General features: G+C 41.6%; 1 protein-coding gene across 8 annotated transcripts in view; it reads right to left on the reverse strand.

Moving 5' to 3' along the window:
• NTRK3 (neurotrophic receptor tyrosine kinase 3) overlaps positions 1–14,996 on the reverse strand; it is a 1,063,191-nt gene that overhangs the window by 243,306 nt on the left and 804,889 nt on the right. For 2 of the 8 annotated variants that reach the window (XM_073618429.1, XM_073618427.1), the window contains one exon: positions 1,454–1,495. The exons of the other annotated variants lie outside the window; for them this stretch is intronic. In XM_073618429.1, coding sequence (XP_073474530.1) covers positions 1,454–1,495 — 42 coding nt within the window. The remainder of the gene's footprint in view (positions 1–1,453; positions 1,496–14,996) is intronic. 8 annotated transcript variants of the gene reach the window in all.

A 14,996-nucleotide genomic window follows, 5' to 3' on the forward strand; every position in this document is an offset into this window, starting at 1 on the left:
AATGGCATCCCAGTCTTAGTCCGTAGGGTTCAATATTGTGTTGGCCCACCCTTTGCAGCTATAACAGCTTCAACTCTTCTGGGAAGGCTGTCAACAAAGGTTTAGGAGTGTGTCTATGGGAATGTTTGACCATTCTTCCAGAAGTGCATTTGTGAGGCCAGGCACTGATGTTGGAGAGAAGGCCTGGCTCGCAGTCTCCACTCTAATTCATCCCAAAAGGTGTTCTATCGGGTTGAGGCCAGGACTCTGTGCAGTCCAGTCAAGTTCCTCCACCCCAAACTCGCTCATCCATGTCTATATGAACCTTGCTTTGTGCACTGGTCCAAATCATTTGGTGGAGGGGGATTATGGCGTGGGGTTGTTTTGCAGGGGTTAGGGTTTGCCCCTTAGTTCCAGTGAAGGGAACTCTTAAGGTGTCAGCATGCCAAGACATTTTGGACAATTTCATGCTCCCCACTTTGTGGGTACAGTTTGGGGATGGCCCCTTCCTGTTCTAACATGACTGTGCACCAGTGCACAAAGCAAGGTCCATAAAGACATGGATGAGCGAGTTTGGGGTGGAGGAACTTGACTGGCCTGCACAGAATGGTCAAACGTTCTAATAGACACACTCCTAAACCTTGTGGACACCTTCCCAGAAGAGTTGAAGCTGTTATAGCTGCAAAGGGTGGGCCAACTCAATATTGAACCCTACAGACTAAGACTGGGATGCCATTAAAGTTCATGTGCGTGTAAAAGCAGGTGTCTCAATACTTTTGGTAATATAGTGTATTTGGTATTGGTTGGCACATTGTGTGCTCAGTTTTGATATTAAGGTTAGTTGTAGGGGGGTAAACAAGTGACCAGTAAATTTTGAAAAGGAAATTTTTTTTTTCTTCTATTTTTAATTCAATACCAATGCAAACATCAATTACAAACTAATGAACATCTTCAGAGGGATACATATACAACACCACACGCCTTATTGGCATGTTCTCTTTTTTACCTATTGGTCTGCAATAGACCACACCAGCCTGCTCTTAGATTGCCCCTAGATTACCCTCCTTATTCCAGCTTGGGTTTCCAGAGGTCAGACTGCCAGAAAATAATTCCAGTTAATGAGTGTATGGGTAGCTTAAGGAAGAAAACTCATTAGAAGACACTAATGAAAAGTCAAACCTATTTTTTTAAATGTTTTGTCTGTACAACCTTTTTAACTTTTTGTCTCTTTCTGCACGGATAGAAGCATTAGTTTGTTAGTCTCATGCAGTGCATCTCAAATAACATTCTATATATACATAATCCTACTTTTATTTGGCTCTAAGATTTTATTAAGTAGGAATATCTGCTAAAACTGTGTGAAAATGCTGCAGGGATAATGTTCTGCATGGGAACAAAAATGTGCTTGAATGTACATCACCAGGAAAGCAGAAAAGTGGAATCTGAACTTCAGTTCCTAGCTTCCCACACATACCATCATCAAACTGCATGGATGAGCTACCCCTCCTGTACCAATCTGCACGCACAGTTCCAGATCAAAGAAGAAGAAAGAAAAAGAAAAAAAAGACATCAACATAGGCATATAACAGTTGTATCTTAACATTTTAAATCCACCAGTGTACACTAGAAAAATATCCTTGCAGAGTCTTTAAAAGGTAAGTCCATCCAAAAGCAATGCATATGGTATAGGTAGAGTTTGGTGGGTTGGGTAACCTGGTGGTTTCTTATATCTTATGGGAATTTCAAAAGTTGAATCTCTCTACCATAGTTTTTGGGTCTATTTGCCATCACCATGGAGTTTTGGGTTGCCCACCATACCCTTCATATTCCCATTCCTTCTGTTGTATTCTACATGACATAAAATAAATTAAAATTCTAACAAGATGTTTAAAGAGTGCAACCCTTTCATAATGTCCATGGCAGTCAAACAGGCCTGGAGATTCAAGAACAGAGATCTCTCCATCAAAACCCCTAAAATATATAAGAAACAAAATGAATGGTTCCTAATCCAGGGTCTGACCTTCAACAAAGTAAAAATTATAAACATAATCTGCCTAAACTAAACCTAATGCAACTGTCCTTTCTCCTGTCTACCTACCTGTCTTCCCTACTGACCATGTTGTTTAAATATACATAGTCCATGCTGGAAAAAAATAAGTAAAGCTATGTATTTGGTAACTTGTTGAACCTCAAGCAGCATTAATGCTGATCAATCGTTCGCAATTCATCCCTACAAAAGTGTGTCAGTTTGCTGCCATTTCTGGGATTTCTTGTTTAAACAACTGGCTCCTGGGCATGCCACAGCATTTTATTTGGGTTAGGGTTAAGTCTAGGACCATCCCGGAAATAAAAATATTTCTACTGTGACACTCCCCTGCAAATTTTCCTATTGTTTTAAATTCACTGTTCACTCTATGAAGCCAAGCAGTCCAGGTCCTGAGGCAATATACAAAATGTTAGCCACTACCCCCACCTATAACTGGCCTTTGCAGCAAGGAGCATTGGAGGGCAACATATCTCAAAAAAAGGCTAAAGCCTCATACGCACGATCGAACTTTCCGACAAAAAAAAATGTGGAATTTTGTTTGAAGGGTATTGGCTCCAACTTGTCTTGTATACACACGGTCAAACAAATGTTGTCCAACAATTACGAACGTAGTGATGTGCAAGACATACGTGATATCTCGATTCAGAACGCTAGTTTTACAAGACCGAGCGCTTCCGGCTCGTCCTTGATTCCAAGCATGCGTGTTTGTACTTTGGGCTTTTGTCCGATGGACTTGTGTACATATGATCGGAAAGTCTGACAACACACATTTGTTGGTGGAAAATTTGAGAGCATGCTGGCCAACATTTGTTGGCGTAAAGTCTGACAACAAATGTCCGATAGAGCATACACACGGTCGGACTTACCGCCAACAGGCTCATACCCAACATTTCCCGTTGGAAAATCCGATCGTGTGTACGCGGCATAAGGAAAAATCCAAGCTCTACTTACCAACCAGCCTGCTACCAACCGAATTGTCTTGTCTAACAGTATGCGTTAAAAACAGGGGTTTAGTCTGCACACATTTGCAAATAAATGTGTAAACTACAGGCCTTGGCAAGGCACCCTGTTACCTGTAGTCACTACCTCTGAGGCTCCACAGTGGAAGCACATGCCTTCTGATGGATATATAGAGGGCAGATGGGCTGGAGGGAGGCCACCCCTCCTTAAAGGTACATGGGCACACTCAACACCTAGCACATAGCACTATGGCTGCAAAGGCATGTGACCAATATATCAACAGTACAAAAAGTTAGCCACTGCCCCTCCTATAACTCCTATAACTGGCCTTTGCAGCAAAGAACATTGGATTGCAACATGTGTCAAAGGCCAAGGAAAAATCCAAGGAAAATTCGAAGTTCCACTTACCGACCAGCCTGCGACCAGTCAGAGGTAGTGACTACAGGTAACAGGGTGCCTTGCCGGGGTCTGTAGCTTACGCATGTTTTTGTAAATGCATGCAGAATAAACCCCTGTTATTATCATATACTATTAGATAAGGTCAATTTGGTTATTTGCAGGCTGAGTGAAGCTTGGAATTTTAAGTCAGTAAGTGGAGCTTGAAATTTTCCTTGGATTTTTTTCTTGGCCTTTTTTTGACCTGAGGCAATATAGAATTTACAAACCATAAAAATTCCATCTATTATGCTTCATAGTTGGTATGGGGTTTTGTTATTAGTCTATAGTGCATTCTTAGTGTAACAGATCATCTATCCACAGAATATTTTTTTCAGGAGAATTTAGGAATATTTAAATTTCAGAAACATACAGTTTTTTTGAAACATTTGACACTATGGTGTCATTCATGATCATCATCACTCGGTCAGTGTTATTCCCATAGTGGACAAACACATACTTTGGCAACTTAAAGGAGATTTCTGAAGACTCTTTACTATTATCCTAATTCATTTTCCCCTCCTTCGTTATTGCATGCCGCTCTGTTGCTGTGGTCTTTGGAAGACACCCAGTGCATTTGTGGACAATTCATCTTACTGTGGATTTGGGGATATCCAAAAGTTTAAAAACCTTTTCCAGGTTTGCTCATGCCTATAGTACTTAAATTTCTTTGAAGTTTCTTTGGATAAGGGGCATGCTTCTCTTAAAGTATATGTAAACCCTCACCTTGTAAAACAATCCATTTGGTTTAAAATAGAAATGAAAAGGTAAATATTTGTGCACGCATATAAAAAACATCATATATACATCACATACATTTTTTCCCTTTTTTAATTATAAGTGATCAGATACCCTCTGTTCTTAGCTGAATGAATAGCTCAGAGGGGGAGAAGAAACAGCAAGACAATGGTGTTTCCTGAGTTCTCAGCATAGCTAGAGAAGTGTGCTTTCCTGATTAGTGTGGTCAGTTTTTTGAATGGAAAGCAGAGGGACTGGCAGGAATATGGATTTCCCACAAAGGAAGCAATGCAAACAGAACAGGATACTTTTTCATATAATACATGGTATAGCAGGCAGATATCAGTAATAAGAAATGTTGGGTTTACATATTCTTTAAAGGAGAAGTATAGCAGAAGCTATTTTGGCTATAGCCCTCCTGGGAATCACAGGAGTGCAGTTCATTCTGCACTCCTGTACCCATTTTCAGCTGACAGTGGGCTAAAGCTTGCTGTCAGCTGACCTCACAGGGTTGGTCCAGGCTCTGAAAAGATCCCAACCATATGGTTGTGATCCACCTAGATGCCTGGACTGGCAGCTGGCTCGGCCACTTAGCCTCTTAAAAGTACAGAGTGGTTTACTCTAGTGCATGGGTGCTCAACCTGTGGCCATCCAGCTGTTGTGGAGCTACAAGTTCCATCATGACTCTGCTTTGGGAGTCATGCTTGCAACTGTCAACCTTGTAATGCCTCATGGGACTTGTAGTTCCGCAGCAGCTGGAGGGGCGCGAGTTGAGCACCCCTGCTCTAGGGCAATAGGCTCAATTCACAAAGCTAACACAACAAGTTAGTAAATTATTTACTATATTATTTACATAAATGTGACAATTATGTTCAGTTAAAGTGGATGTTAACCCGATTCATGAAATTTGACCTAAGCACATATATCTGTAGTGTTTTCTTATCTCTCTCCAAAGCCCTGAGTCCACAGTCTTTCTGCTGCTCCATTCTTCTGTTATCAGCATAATAACTTCTGACAAGTTCTCTGACAAGCGAGATAAAACCAGCCTGAAATTTGTGTCGGGTGGGTGCTATAAATAGATTAGCAGAGAGATGGACTATTCACAGCACAGCTCTGCACATTCCTTCCTTCCTCTGCCTATGTGGAGTGGGGGTGTGTGCCTTTCCTCCAATCAGCTGTCACGCAGTGTATGCAAAGACTTCACTCCCACTGCTGAACAGGAAGAAAAAAATCTAACATGATGAGCACTTTCTAAAGATTATAGCAAGCTGCAGACAGCAGATATACATGTAAAACTTATGTAGGGAGATTTGTTTCATCCCTGTGTATCATCTGAGGCAGTTCATTTCACTGGGTTTATGTGAGGGTTTACATCCGCTTTAAGTCCAATTAGGTTTGAAATGTACAGCCACATGGCTAAAATAAAGATACTCATCATCATAGTAACGCTATGTAAAACCAACAAGCCTAATAAATAGAAACTAGCATGTCAATTTATGTTCATTTGCAAGCCCATAATGTCAGACGGATTGCCCCCCCAAAAAAATATATACCACCGGACCTTGGTTCACGTATCCTGAATAATGAATCCCTCTGCATTTTGTTATGTTAAACTTCACAAGTGACTCTAAGAACATTGTGGGCCCATAACAATTAATCAGCTTCATCTTATCATATGTTTAATGTCATATGTTACCAAGCATACCTACCTGCTTGAACATGGAAAGCACAAGTTCCATAATTAAAGGGTTACTAAACCCATTGAACCCTACATTCACTATATCTGGTCTCCCACAGTACACAGAACATGGAAATGCAATTATTTTAGTAAATATAAATAGTACAATAAAAAGTACATTTTCTTATCAGCAGTATATAGCAGTCTGGTGACTTCTATCAGTGTTCAGCCGAGCACTGGTTAAAGCTTGTAGGAGGAGTTTTCATTCTCCTCTGACTGTCCTATGAGGCTGCATGACTCCTGACCCTCTGTCTGGACAGTGCTGATTGGCCCTGTGCTGTTCACATGCACCCTCCAAAAAAAAAAAAAATTCTAGCAATACACACCAAACTGAGCACGTGCAGAGTGCCTCAAGGCTCTGTTCTATAAGCAGATGTATTGGGGAGAGTAAAAGAAGGGGAGGATCAGAGGCAGGATCAAATAGCCTTTTTACTCAATGTGGAGTATTAACCCCTTAGCTTCCACAGTGAGTATAACAAGCATGCTTTACTGCATATACAGATGGATTTTACTGTTGTGAGTTTAGTAACACTTTAGGACTTACAAAAATTGTTAAAAAGTACTTACTATGTAATGATTGCAAACCATAGCAACTGAAAATTTAGACTAGGTTTACTTGAGATCGTACAAGTGAAAAATAATTTGAATTACTTAGCAGCATAAATTGAATTAATTAGCAAGGGGAAGCTGTTTTTTCTTGGCTTCTCTTTTTTCAGTTCCTTAAGCTGTAGAAGTTCATTAGTTTATCCTAGTACAATTTTCTCATCAAAATGTTCACTTTAGAGGGTATTTTTTCACATTAAAAAGTCATTAGTAACTTTGAAGCACTAAAAGCTTTTACTTTGCATACCTTTTTATATTATCTCAGAGGTTATCATTGTGTCTCTGCCTCAAAGTCTGCATTTTTGTCTCTCTTCTATAGGCATCCCATAAACCTGGTGCCCAACGCGAGGCCCCGTGGAGCACACAACTTCTGACAGCATTCTGTATGCGGCCTGTGGCATATTTAGCTTTGCTGGCTGAGCCTTGCACATTGAGCATCAGGAAGACAAGGCAAAACATCACTTATGCCACTTACACACGATCGGACTTCTCATCGGAAAAAGATATGATGGCTTTTCCGACGGGATTCCGCTCAAGTTTGCCTTGCATACACACGGTCACACAAAAGTTTGCTGAACCTAAGACCGTCAAGAACGCGGTGACGTACAACACTACGACGATCCGAGAAAATGAAGTTCAATGCTTCCGAGCATGCATCGAATTGTTTCCAAGCATGCGTAGGAATTCTGCGCATCGGAATTGCCACAGACGATCACATTTTTGGATAGGAACTTTTTCCGACTGAAAAATTGAGAACATGCTCTCAATCTTTTGCTGGCTGGAATTCGGCCAACAAAAGTCTGATGGAGCATACACACGGTCGCATTTTCCGATGGAAAACTCTCACGGTCTTTTGCGGGCCGAAATTCCGATTGTGTGTCCTGTTAATGATTAAATTAATTGCTAGGAAACACTTTAAAGAGGATCTTGTTGCCTAATTCCCCATTTTCCCAGATGTCTACCACCACCAACCTGTGCACTGGATGAACAGAAAGGCCCAGTGTCCATTAGCACTAGGCTGGTGACAAACCTTTGGGTCTTCCTGTAGCATCTGCTAAATGTTAAAGGATATACAGGCAGATATTAGCATTGCAGGGGACAACACACACTTGAGGTCCTATAGTTACAGGGGTACTATACCATATGCCTGGTTAGCTGAGCTGCATGTTTTTTTTCTTATGGGAGGAAGATTAAAAAAAAAATGTTACCATCTAAAATGTATTAAACCATTCAGAAACCATTGTAGGAGTGGTAGATTAAAATGCCAGAGTGAATTACTTATTCATCTCTGTTCCTTATTTTTGGTTGCATAGTTAACAATGTTTAAAAAAGAAAAAAAATCTATCTGGTAGAACCGGGGTGCTCAACCACATGTGGCCCTTGAAGCCTTCTGGTGAGGCCCTCAACCTCAAACCAGGAAGCACACTATCATATCCTGAGGGTTTGGTAAGCTTTCTAAAAGTGCTCCAAAACTCCTGAATGCAGGAATTTTGGTGCATGATCAGAAAGTGTACCGCACCCACAAGATATAATAGAAGTCAATGGCAAAGCGCAGCTAACCCACAGCAAAGTACGGGTAAACTGCAGCGCACCACTAAGAAAGCAGCCTTATAGGGGGCTCAGGATAGTAAGAGCTCATTTACATTTGTGGTTTAATGTGGCTAATACCCCATAGTTGAAACGTGTTTTTTTTCTACACCCCCCAACCACTGGTGTATCGTCAGGAGTTGCAATGGTGACCCCTCCCAATTCTCCAGGGGGCCTGTGCAGTCTACCTGTCACATTCTGTTTTACACTTGGACAGAAGGGTCAGCTAATACAGAAACCGATCCCCTCCATTTTCCTTCTGCAACTGCTAAAAACCAGCTTCTCCTCCTCTCCCTCCCGACGGCATTCAGCGGCTGTAGGAGGAAAATGTTCATTATGCTTTTCAAAATAAATACATTCTAAATTCTGAACCATTTCATTTCATTTTGGCCTGCAACCAGTTATCGAATCGCTTAAGTGGCCCTCGCTCTTCAAAAGGTTGAGCACCCCTGTTGTAGAACCTTTCAACAGAATTGGCCAAGAGGCAACTGTGACCAGTATGAACAAAAAGCACTTTTTCAATGTAATCAAGTCAAAATATTTACATAATAATATATTTATCACTATGGATACTTAAATCACATTTTTTATCATCCTTTTCATACATCTGTGTCTGTGAGTACCTGTGTATTGTCTTGTTGTGTACCTGTGTATTGTCTTGAGTATTAGTGCCAGGAAGCTAGCTGTTAGGTAATTTGGACAGGGTAAAATCCCCAAATCCTCACTAAATTTAATAGGTACGATGCCCGGCGGGTGTGGAGAGGCAACTCTTTGTACATCTTGCTGCATGTATGCGTTCCTTGATCATCCGATCGAGGGCAAAAACTGCTGTGCAAAATGTAAGCACATTGTTTCCCTGGAAGCCCAGGTTCTGAATCTAGGGAAGCAACTGTCAGCACTGAGAAGTCCCTCCATACTAAAGGAGAGCCAGGAACGTACACGGCAGGTGCCAGCAGGGGCCAGCACAGAGGCGGGTGGAGACAAAGAGGTGCAGGCACTAGCAAAGAGTAGATGGGTGACAGTCAGGAGGGGTAGAGGGGGAAGTGCCAGGGAGGCCGATCCAGGACTGGAGCATCCCAATAAGTACGCTCCATTGAGTGACATTGGTGAAACCAGTCAGGGACCAGCACTGCTGGAGCTGAGGGACTCTCCTAGCTGCCGGGGGAAGAACTCTTCCAGTGAGAGTGGGGGGGCAGCAAAGGGAAAGGAAAGTCAGATTCTGGTGGTAGGGTACTCAATTCTTAGAAGGACAGAGAGGGCAATCTGTAACCAAGACCTGAAGCACCGAACAGCATGTTGTCTACCGGGCGCTCGGGTTCGGCACATCACGGATCTTGTGGACAGATTACTGGGAGGGGCTGGGGAAGACCCGGCTGTCATGGTGCACGTTGGCACCAATGACAAAGTCAGAGGCAGATGGAGTGTCCTAAAGAACGATTTTAGGAACTTAGGAGCTAAATTGAGGAAAAGGACCTCCAAGGTAGTATTCTCAGGAATACTACCGGTACATCGAGCCACACCAGAAAGGCATAGGGAGATTAGGGAAGTAAACAAGTGGCTGAAGAGCTGGGGTAGTAAGGAGGGGTTTGGGTTCCTGGAGGACTGGGCCGACTTCTCAGTCGGTAACCGGTACTATAGAAGGAACGGACTGCACCTAAATGAGGAGGGTGCAGATCTGCTGGGAATGAAGATGGCCAAAAAGTTAGAGGGGTTTTTAAACTAGGCGATGGGGGGGAGGGTCCAGAGACAGAGATAGCCAGCGCGGAAGATATTCCAGAGGGTAATATTGGGGGCATTAGTGGTAGGTTAACCAAAGCACAAAAACACAAGGTAAGTATAGTAGCAAGTCCTAGTTGCAATCTCGAAACACCCAATACGAGGACAATATGTGACCGGTCTAAACTATGTGGCATGTTCACCAATGCCAGGAGCATGGCGGACAAGATGGGTGAACTAGAGATACTGTTGTACGAGGAGGATTTGGATTTTGTGGGAATTTCAGAGACCTGGTTCAACAGCTCTCATGATTGGCTGGCAAACATTCAAGGGTATACCCTATACCGCAAGGATAGAGAGGGTAAAAAAGGGGGAGGGGTATGCCTATATATCAAGAATAATGTACAAGTGAATGTGAGAGATGACATCACTGAGGGAGCTAGAGAGGAGGTGGAATCCTTATGGGTAGAGCTCCAAAGGGATGAAGCTAAGGGGAAAATAATACTGGGAGTATGCTATAGGCCCCCTAACCTGAGGGAGGAAGTGGAGACGGATCTCCTATCACAAATTGGATTAGCAGCAAGGATGGGAAGTGTTATCATAATGGGGGATTTTAATTATCCAGACATAGACTGGGCGAAGGGAACCGCACATTGATTTAAGGCTCGCCAGTTCCTTAATGTCTTGCAGGACAATTTTATGGGTCAGATGGTAGACGCACCAACTAGAAATAAAACATTACTGGATCTACTGATTACTAACAATACAGACCTGATCACGAATGTGGAAATACGGGGCAATTTAGGTAACAGCGATCACAGGTCAATTAGTTTCAGTATAAATCACACAAATAGGAAACATAAAGGGAATACAAAGACACTGAATTTCAAAAGAGCCAACTTCCCTAAACTACAAACCTTGCTAAAAGGCATAAATTGGGATAAAATATTAGGAACAAAGAATACGGAGGAGAGATGGGTTTGCTTTAAGAGCATATTAAATAAGGGCATTAGCCAAAGTATCCCATTGGGTAATAAATTTAAAAGAGCGAACAAAAATCATGGATGGCTTAACTTCAATGTAAAAATGCATATAAAAGCAAAGGAGAAGGCCTTCAAAAAATACAAGGTTGAGGGATCATCCTCAGCATTCAGACTTTATAAAGAATGCAACAAGAAATGTAAGGGTGCAATTAGGACGGCTAAGATAGAACATGAAAGACACATAGCGGAGGAGAGCAAAAAAAATCCCAAGAAATTCTTTAAGTATGTAAACAGTAAAAAAGGGAGGACAGACCATATTGGCCCCATAAAGAATGAGGAAGGACATCTGGTTACAAAGGATGGGGAGATGGCTAAGGTATTGAATTTATTCTTCTCCTCAGTCTTCACGAGTGAATCGGGGGGCTTCAGTAACCAAAACTGCAGTGTTTATCCTCATGACACAACACAGGAAGCACCTCCATGGTTAACAGAGGACAGAATTAAAATTAGACTTGAGAAACTTAACATTAATAAATCACCGGGACCAGATGGCTTGCATCCGAGGGTACTTAGGGAACTCAGTCAAGTGATTGTTCCTAATTTTTACAGATAGTCTACTGAATGGAATGGTACCAGCTGATTGGAGAAAAGCCAATGTAGCACCAATATTTAAAAATGGCCCAAAATACATCCCTGGGAATTACAGATCAGTTAGCCTAACATCAATAGTATGTAAACTCTTGGAGGGGATGATAAGGGACTGTATACAAGATTTTAGTAATAAGAACGGTATCATTAGCAGTAATCAGCATGGATTCATGAAGAATCGTTCTTGCCAAACCAATCTATTAACCTTCTATGAGGAGGTGAGTTGCCATCTAGATAAAGGAAGGCCCGTAGACGTGGTGTATCTGGATTTTGCAAAAGCGTTTGACACAGTTCCCCATAAACGTTTACTGTACAAAATAGGGTCCATTGGCATGAAACATAGGGTGAGGACATGAATTGAAAACTGGCTACAAGGGCGAGTTCAGAGGGTGGTGATAAATGGGGAGTACTCAGAATGGTCAGGGGTGGGTAGTGGGGTTCCCCAGGGTTCTGTGCTGGGACCAATCCTATTTAATTTGTTCATAAACGACCTGGAGGATGGGATAAACAGTTCAATCTCTGTATTTGCAGACTATACTAAGCTAAGCAGGGCAATAACTTCTCCGCAGGATGTGGAAACCTTGCAAAAAGACCTGAACAAATTAATGAGGTGGGCGACTACATGGCAAATGAGGTTCAATGTAGAAAAATGTAAAATAATGCATTTGGGTGGCAAAAATATGAATGCAATCTATACACTAGGGGGAGAACCTCTGGGGGAATCTAGGATGGAAAAGGACCTGGGGGTCCTAGTAGATGATAGGCTCAGCAATGGCATGCAATGCCAAGCTGCTTCTAACAAAGCAAACAGAATATTGGCATGCATTAAAAGGGGGATCAACTCCAGAGATAAAACGATAATTCTCCCGCTCTACAAGACTCTGGTCCGGCCGCACCTGGAGTATGCTGTCCAGTTCTGTCAGGAAGGATGTACTGGAAATGGAGCGAGTACGAAGGGCAACAAAGCTAATAAAGGGTCTGGAGGATCTTAGTTATGAGGAAAGGTTGCGAGCACTGAACTTATTCTTTCTGGAGAAGAGACGCTTGAGAGGGGATATGATTTCAATTTACAAATACTGTACTGGTGACCCCACAATAGGGAAAAAACTTTTTCGCAGAAGAGAGTTTAATAAGACTCGTGGCCACTCATTACAATTAGAAGAAAAGAGGTTTAACCTTAAACTACGTAGAGGGTTCTTTACTGTAAGAGCGGCAAGGATGTGGAATTCCCTTCCACAGGCGGTGGTCTCAGCGGGGAGCATTGATAGCTTCAAGAAACTATTAGATAATCACCTGAATGACCGCAGCATACAGGGATATACAATGTAATACTGACACATAATCACACACATAGGTTGGACTTGATGGACTTGTGTCTTTTTTCAACCTCACCTACTATGTAACTATATGTAACTATATGTAACTATCCCATAGTTGTATTTGTTTTTTTTGCAGCTGTTTCTTGGCCTTAGCATTTCCTTCTACAGCTCTGTTTTCCCCAGCTATATCCTATATAATGAATAGGTAGCTACTATCATGGTTTAGAATTATTATCTTAAAATGTATTAACATTCCATTTCATCTACCATTTAACTGCTTATGTTGCCATTTTGTCAGAACCATTCTGTAATATGTCACTATCCTGCTGAGTTTTAATAATGCTACATAATTTTGTGTCATCAGCAAAAAATGGGAACATTACTTTCTAATCAATTTACAGAGTCATTAATAAAAGGAAGAAAAGAGCAATTTATTTGTGGTACATCACTGCTAATTCTAAGCCAATTTAAACATCTTTCTAAAACTCTTTCTAAAACTCTAAAAATCTTTCTGTATATACTTTTTTACATATGTTCTTTACCTATAACCAATTGTACCCTATTTTTTGCATTCTCAACCAAGTCGGTCTGTTATGAAGAAAAGCAACATATTATTGCAGAATTCAGTGTATACAATCAATAGCATATTGATCCTCAGGAAAAACGATTAAACTAGATATGTTCTATCTTTCATGAACTCATGCTAATACTCAGGGTATTATGCCTACCGGGCCAATTCTGACACTTCTCTCATATATGTAAAAATCTGTGTTTTTTTGCTGAAAAATGACTTAGAACCCCCCAAACATTATATATTATTTTTTAGCAAAGGCCTTAGAGAATAAAATAGCGGTCATTGCAATTTTTTATGTCACACAGTTTTTGCACAGCGAAAAAATACACTTTATTGACTTAAAAAAAAAAACACAATTTATAAACCCATTCTTTTCATAAAATATGAAAGATGATGTTATGCCGCGTAAATAAACACCCAACATGTCATGCTTTAAAATTGTGCACGCTCGTGCAATGGCACCAAATTACAGTACTTAAACATCTCCGTAGGTGCGCTTTAAAAAATTTTATAAGTTACCAGTTTAGAGTTACAGAGGAGATCTGGTGCTAGAAGTATTGCTCTTGCACTTAAGTTCACGGTGATGCCTCACATGTGTGGTGAAAACACTGTTTACATATGTGGGAGTGATCTACGTATGCATTCACCACTGCGTGCAAGCACGGGGGGGGGGATGGGGATGCTTTAATTTTTTTATTATTATTATTACTACCTTTAAAAGCAAAAGATAAAAACATATATATATTTTTTATTCTTAAATAAAAAATCCTTGTTTACATGCCGGAGGAGGAATCAAAAGCGATGTCATGATGTTGCTCCGGTCCTCCAAGGCCATAGAGATAAGCAGAGGCCATCTTGCCTTCCCTGGTCTCTATTTCAAGCCATCACCAGTGCCAGATTGGTCTTGGGATTCACTGATTGGTCAGGTAAGCCCAGAAACCTCCCGCCGCTTCTAAAAGTGATCCAGTGGCTAATCTGCCACTTAGATTACTTTTATCTTATAGAGCATCACTGGCTGAAAAAAACAATACTGGGATTGTGGCATATTGTTGCAGCCATAACCCTTGTAGTCACCTTGCCGACCAGGAAATCATTTGTCTATGGCCCGGTTGGCAAGTGGTTAATACAAATCAATGAACACCATCCTTAAATTGCCTAGCCAAGTTAAATCCTCTGTGACCCTAACTTCTTAGAGTGGCACTTCAAGTGTCCATCCTATCTGCTCCGGTGACCCACTCCTGCTCTGGTGACCCACTACTCTCAGGTGCTGCCGTCTGAAATGCCTATTCTAGCTGATTATGGAAAGTGTAACTTGGAGACCCTGCACTCCTAAGCAGCTTGTGTGCAGGATCAGTGAATAAAAAGCAGCTTCAGCCTAGGCTCCTCCAAGGCCATGCCCTCTGACATGTTTGGCGCTGCACTCGGGGATTAGTCATAGAGATAGTTCCATGACTCAGCACTATGGACGGGATAAAACATGTCAGTGGCATGGCCTGGGGGGATCCTAGGCGGTGGTCACTTTTCATTCACTGATCCAGCACACAGGCTACTTAGGAGTGCAGCGTCTCTGAGTTACACTTTGTAAGTTAGAACGTCTGTCAGGTATGTACTGCTCTATACGTCCTAATAAACACAGAAACAAAATGTGAGGGGTAATCCAAAACCTTAC

The sequence above is a fragment of the Aquarana catesbeiana genome, linkage group LG03, assembly GCF_042186555.1.
Source record: "Aquarana catesbeiana isolate 2022-GZ linkage group LG03, ASM4218655v1, whole genome shotgun sequence".
Lineage (NCBI taxonomy): Eukaryota > Metazoa > Chordata > Amphibia > Anura > Ranidae > Aquarana > Aquarana catesbeiana.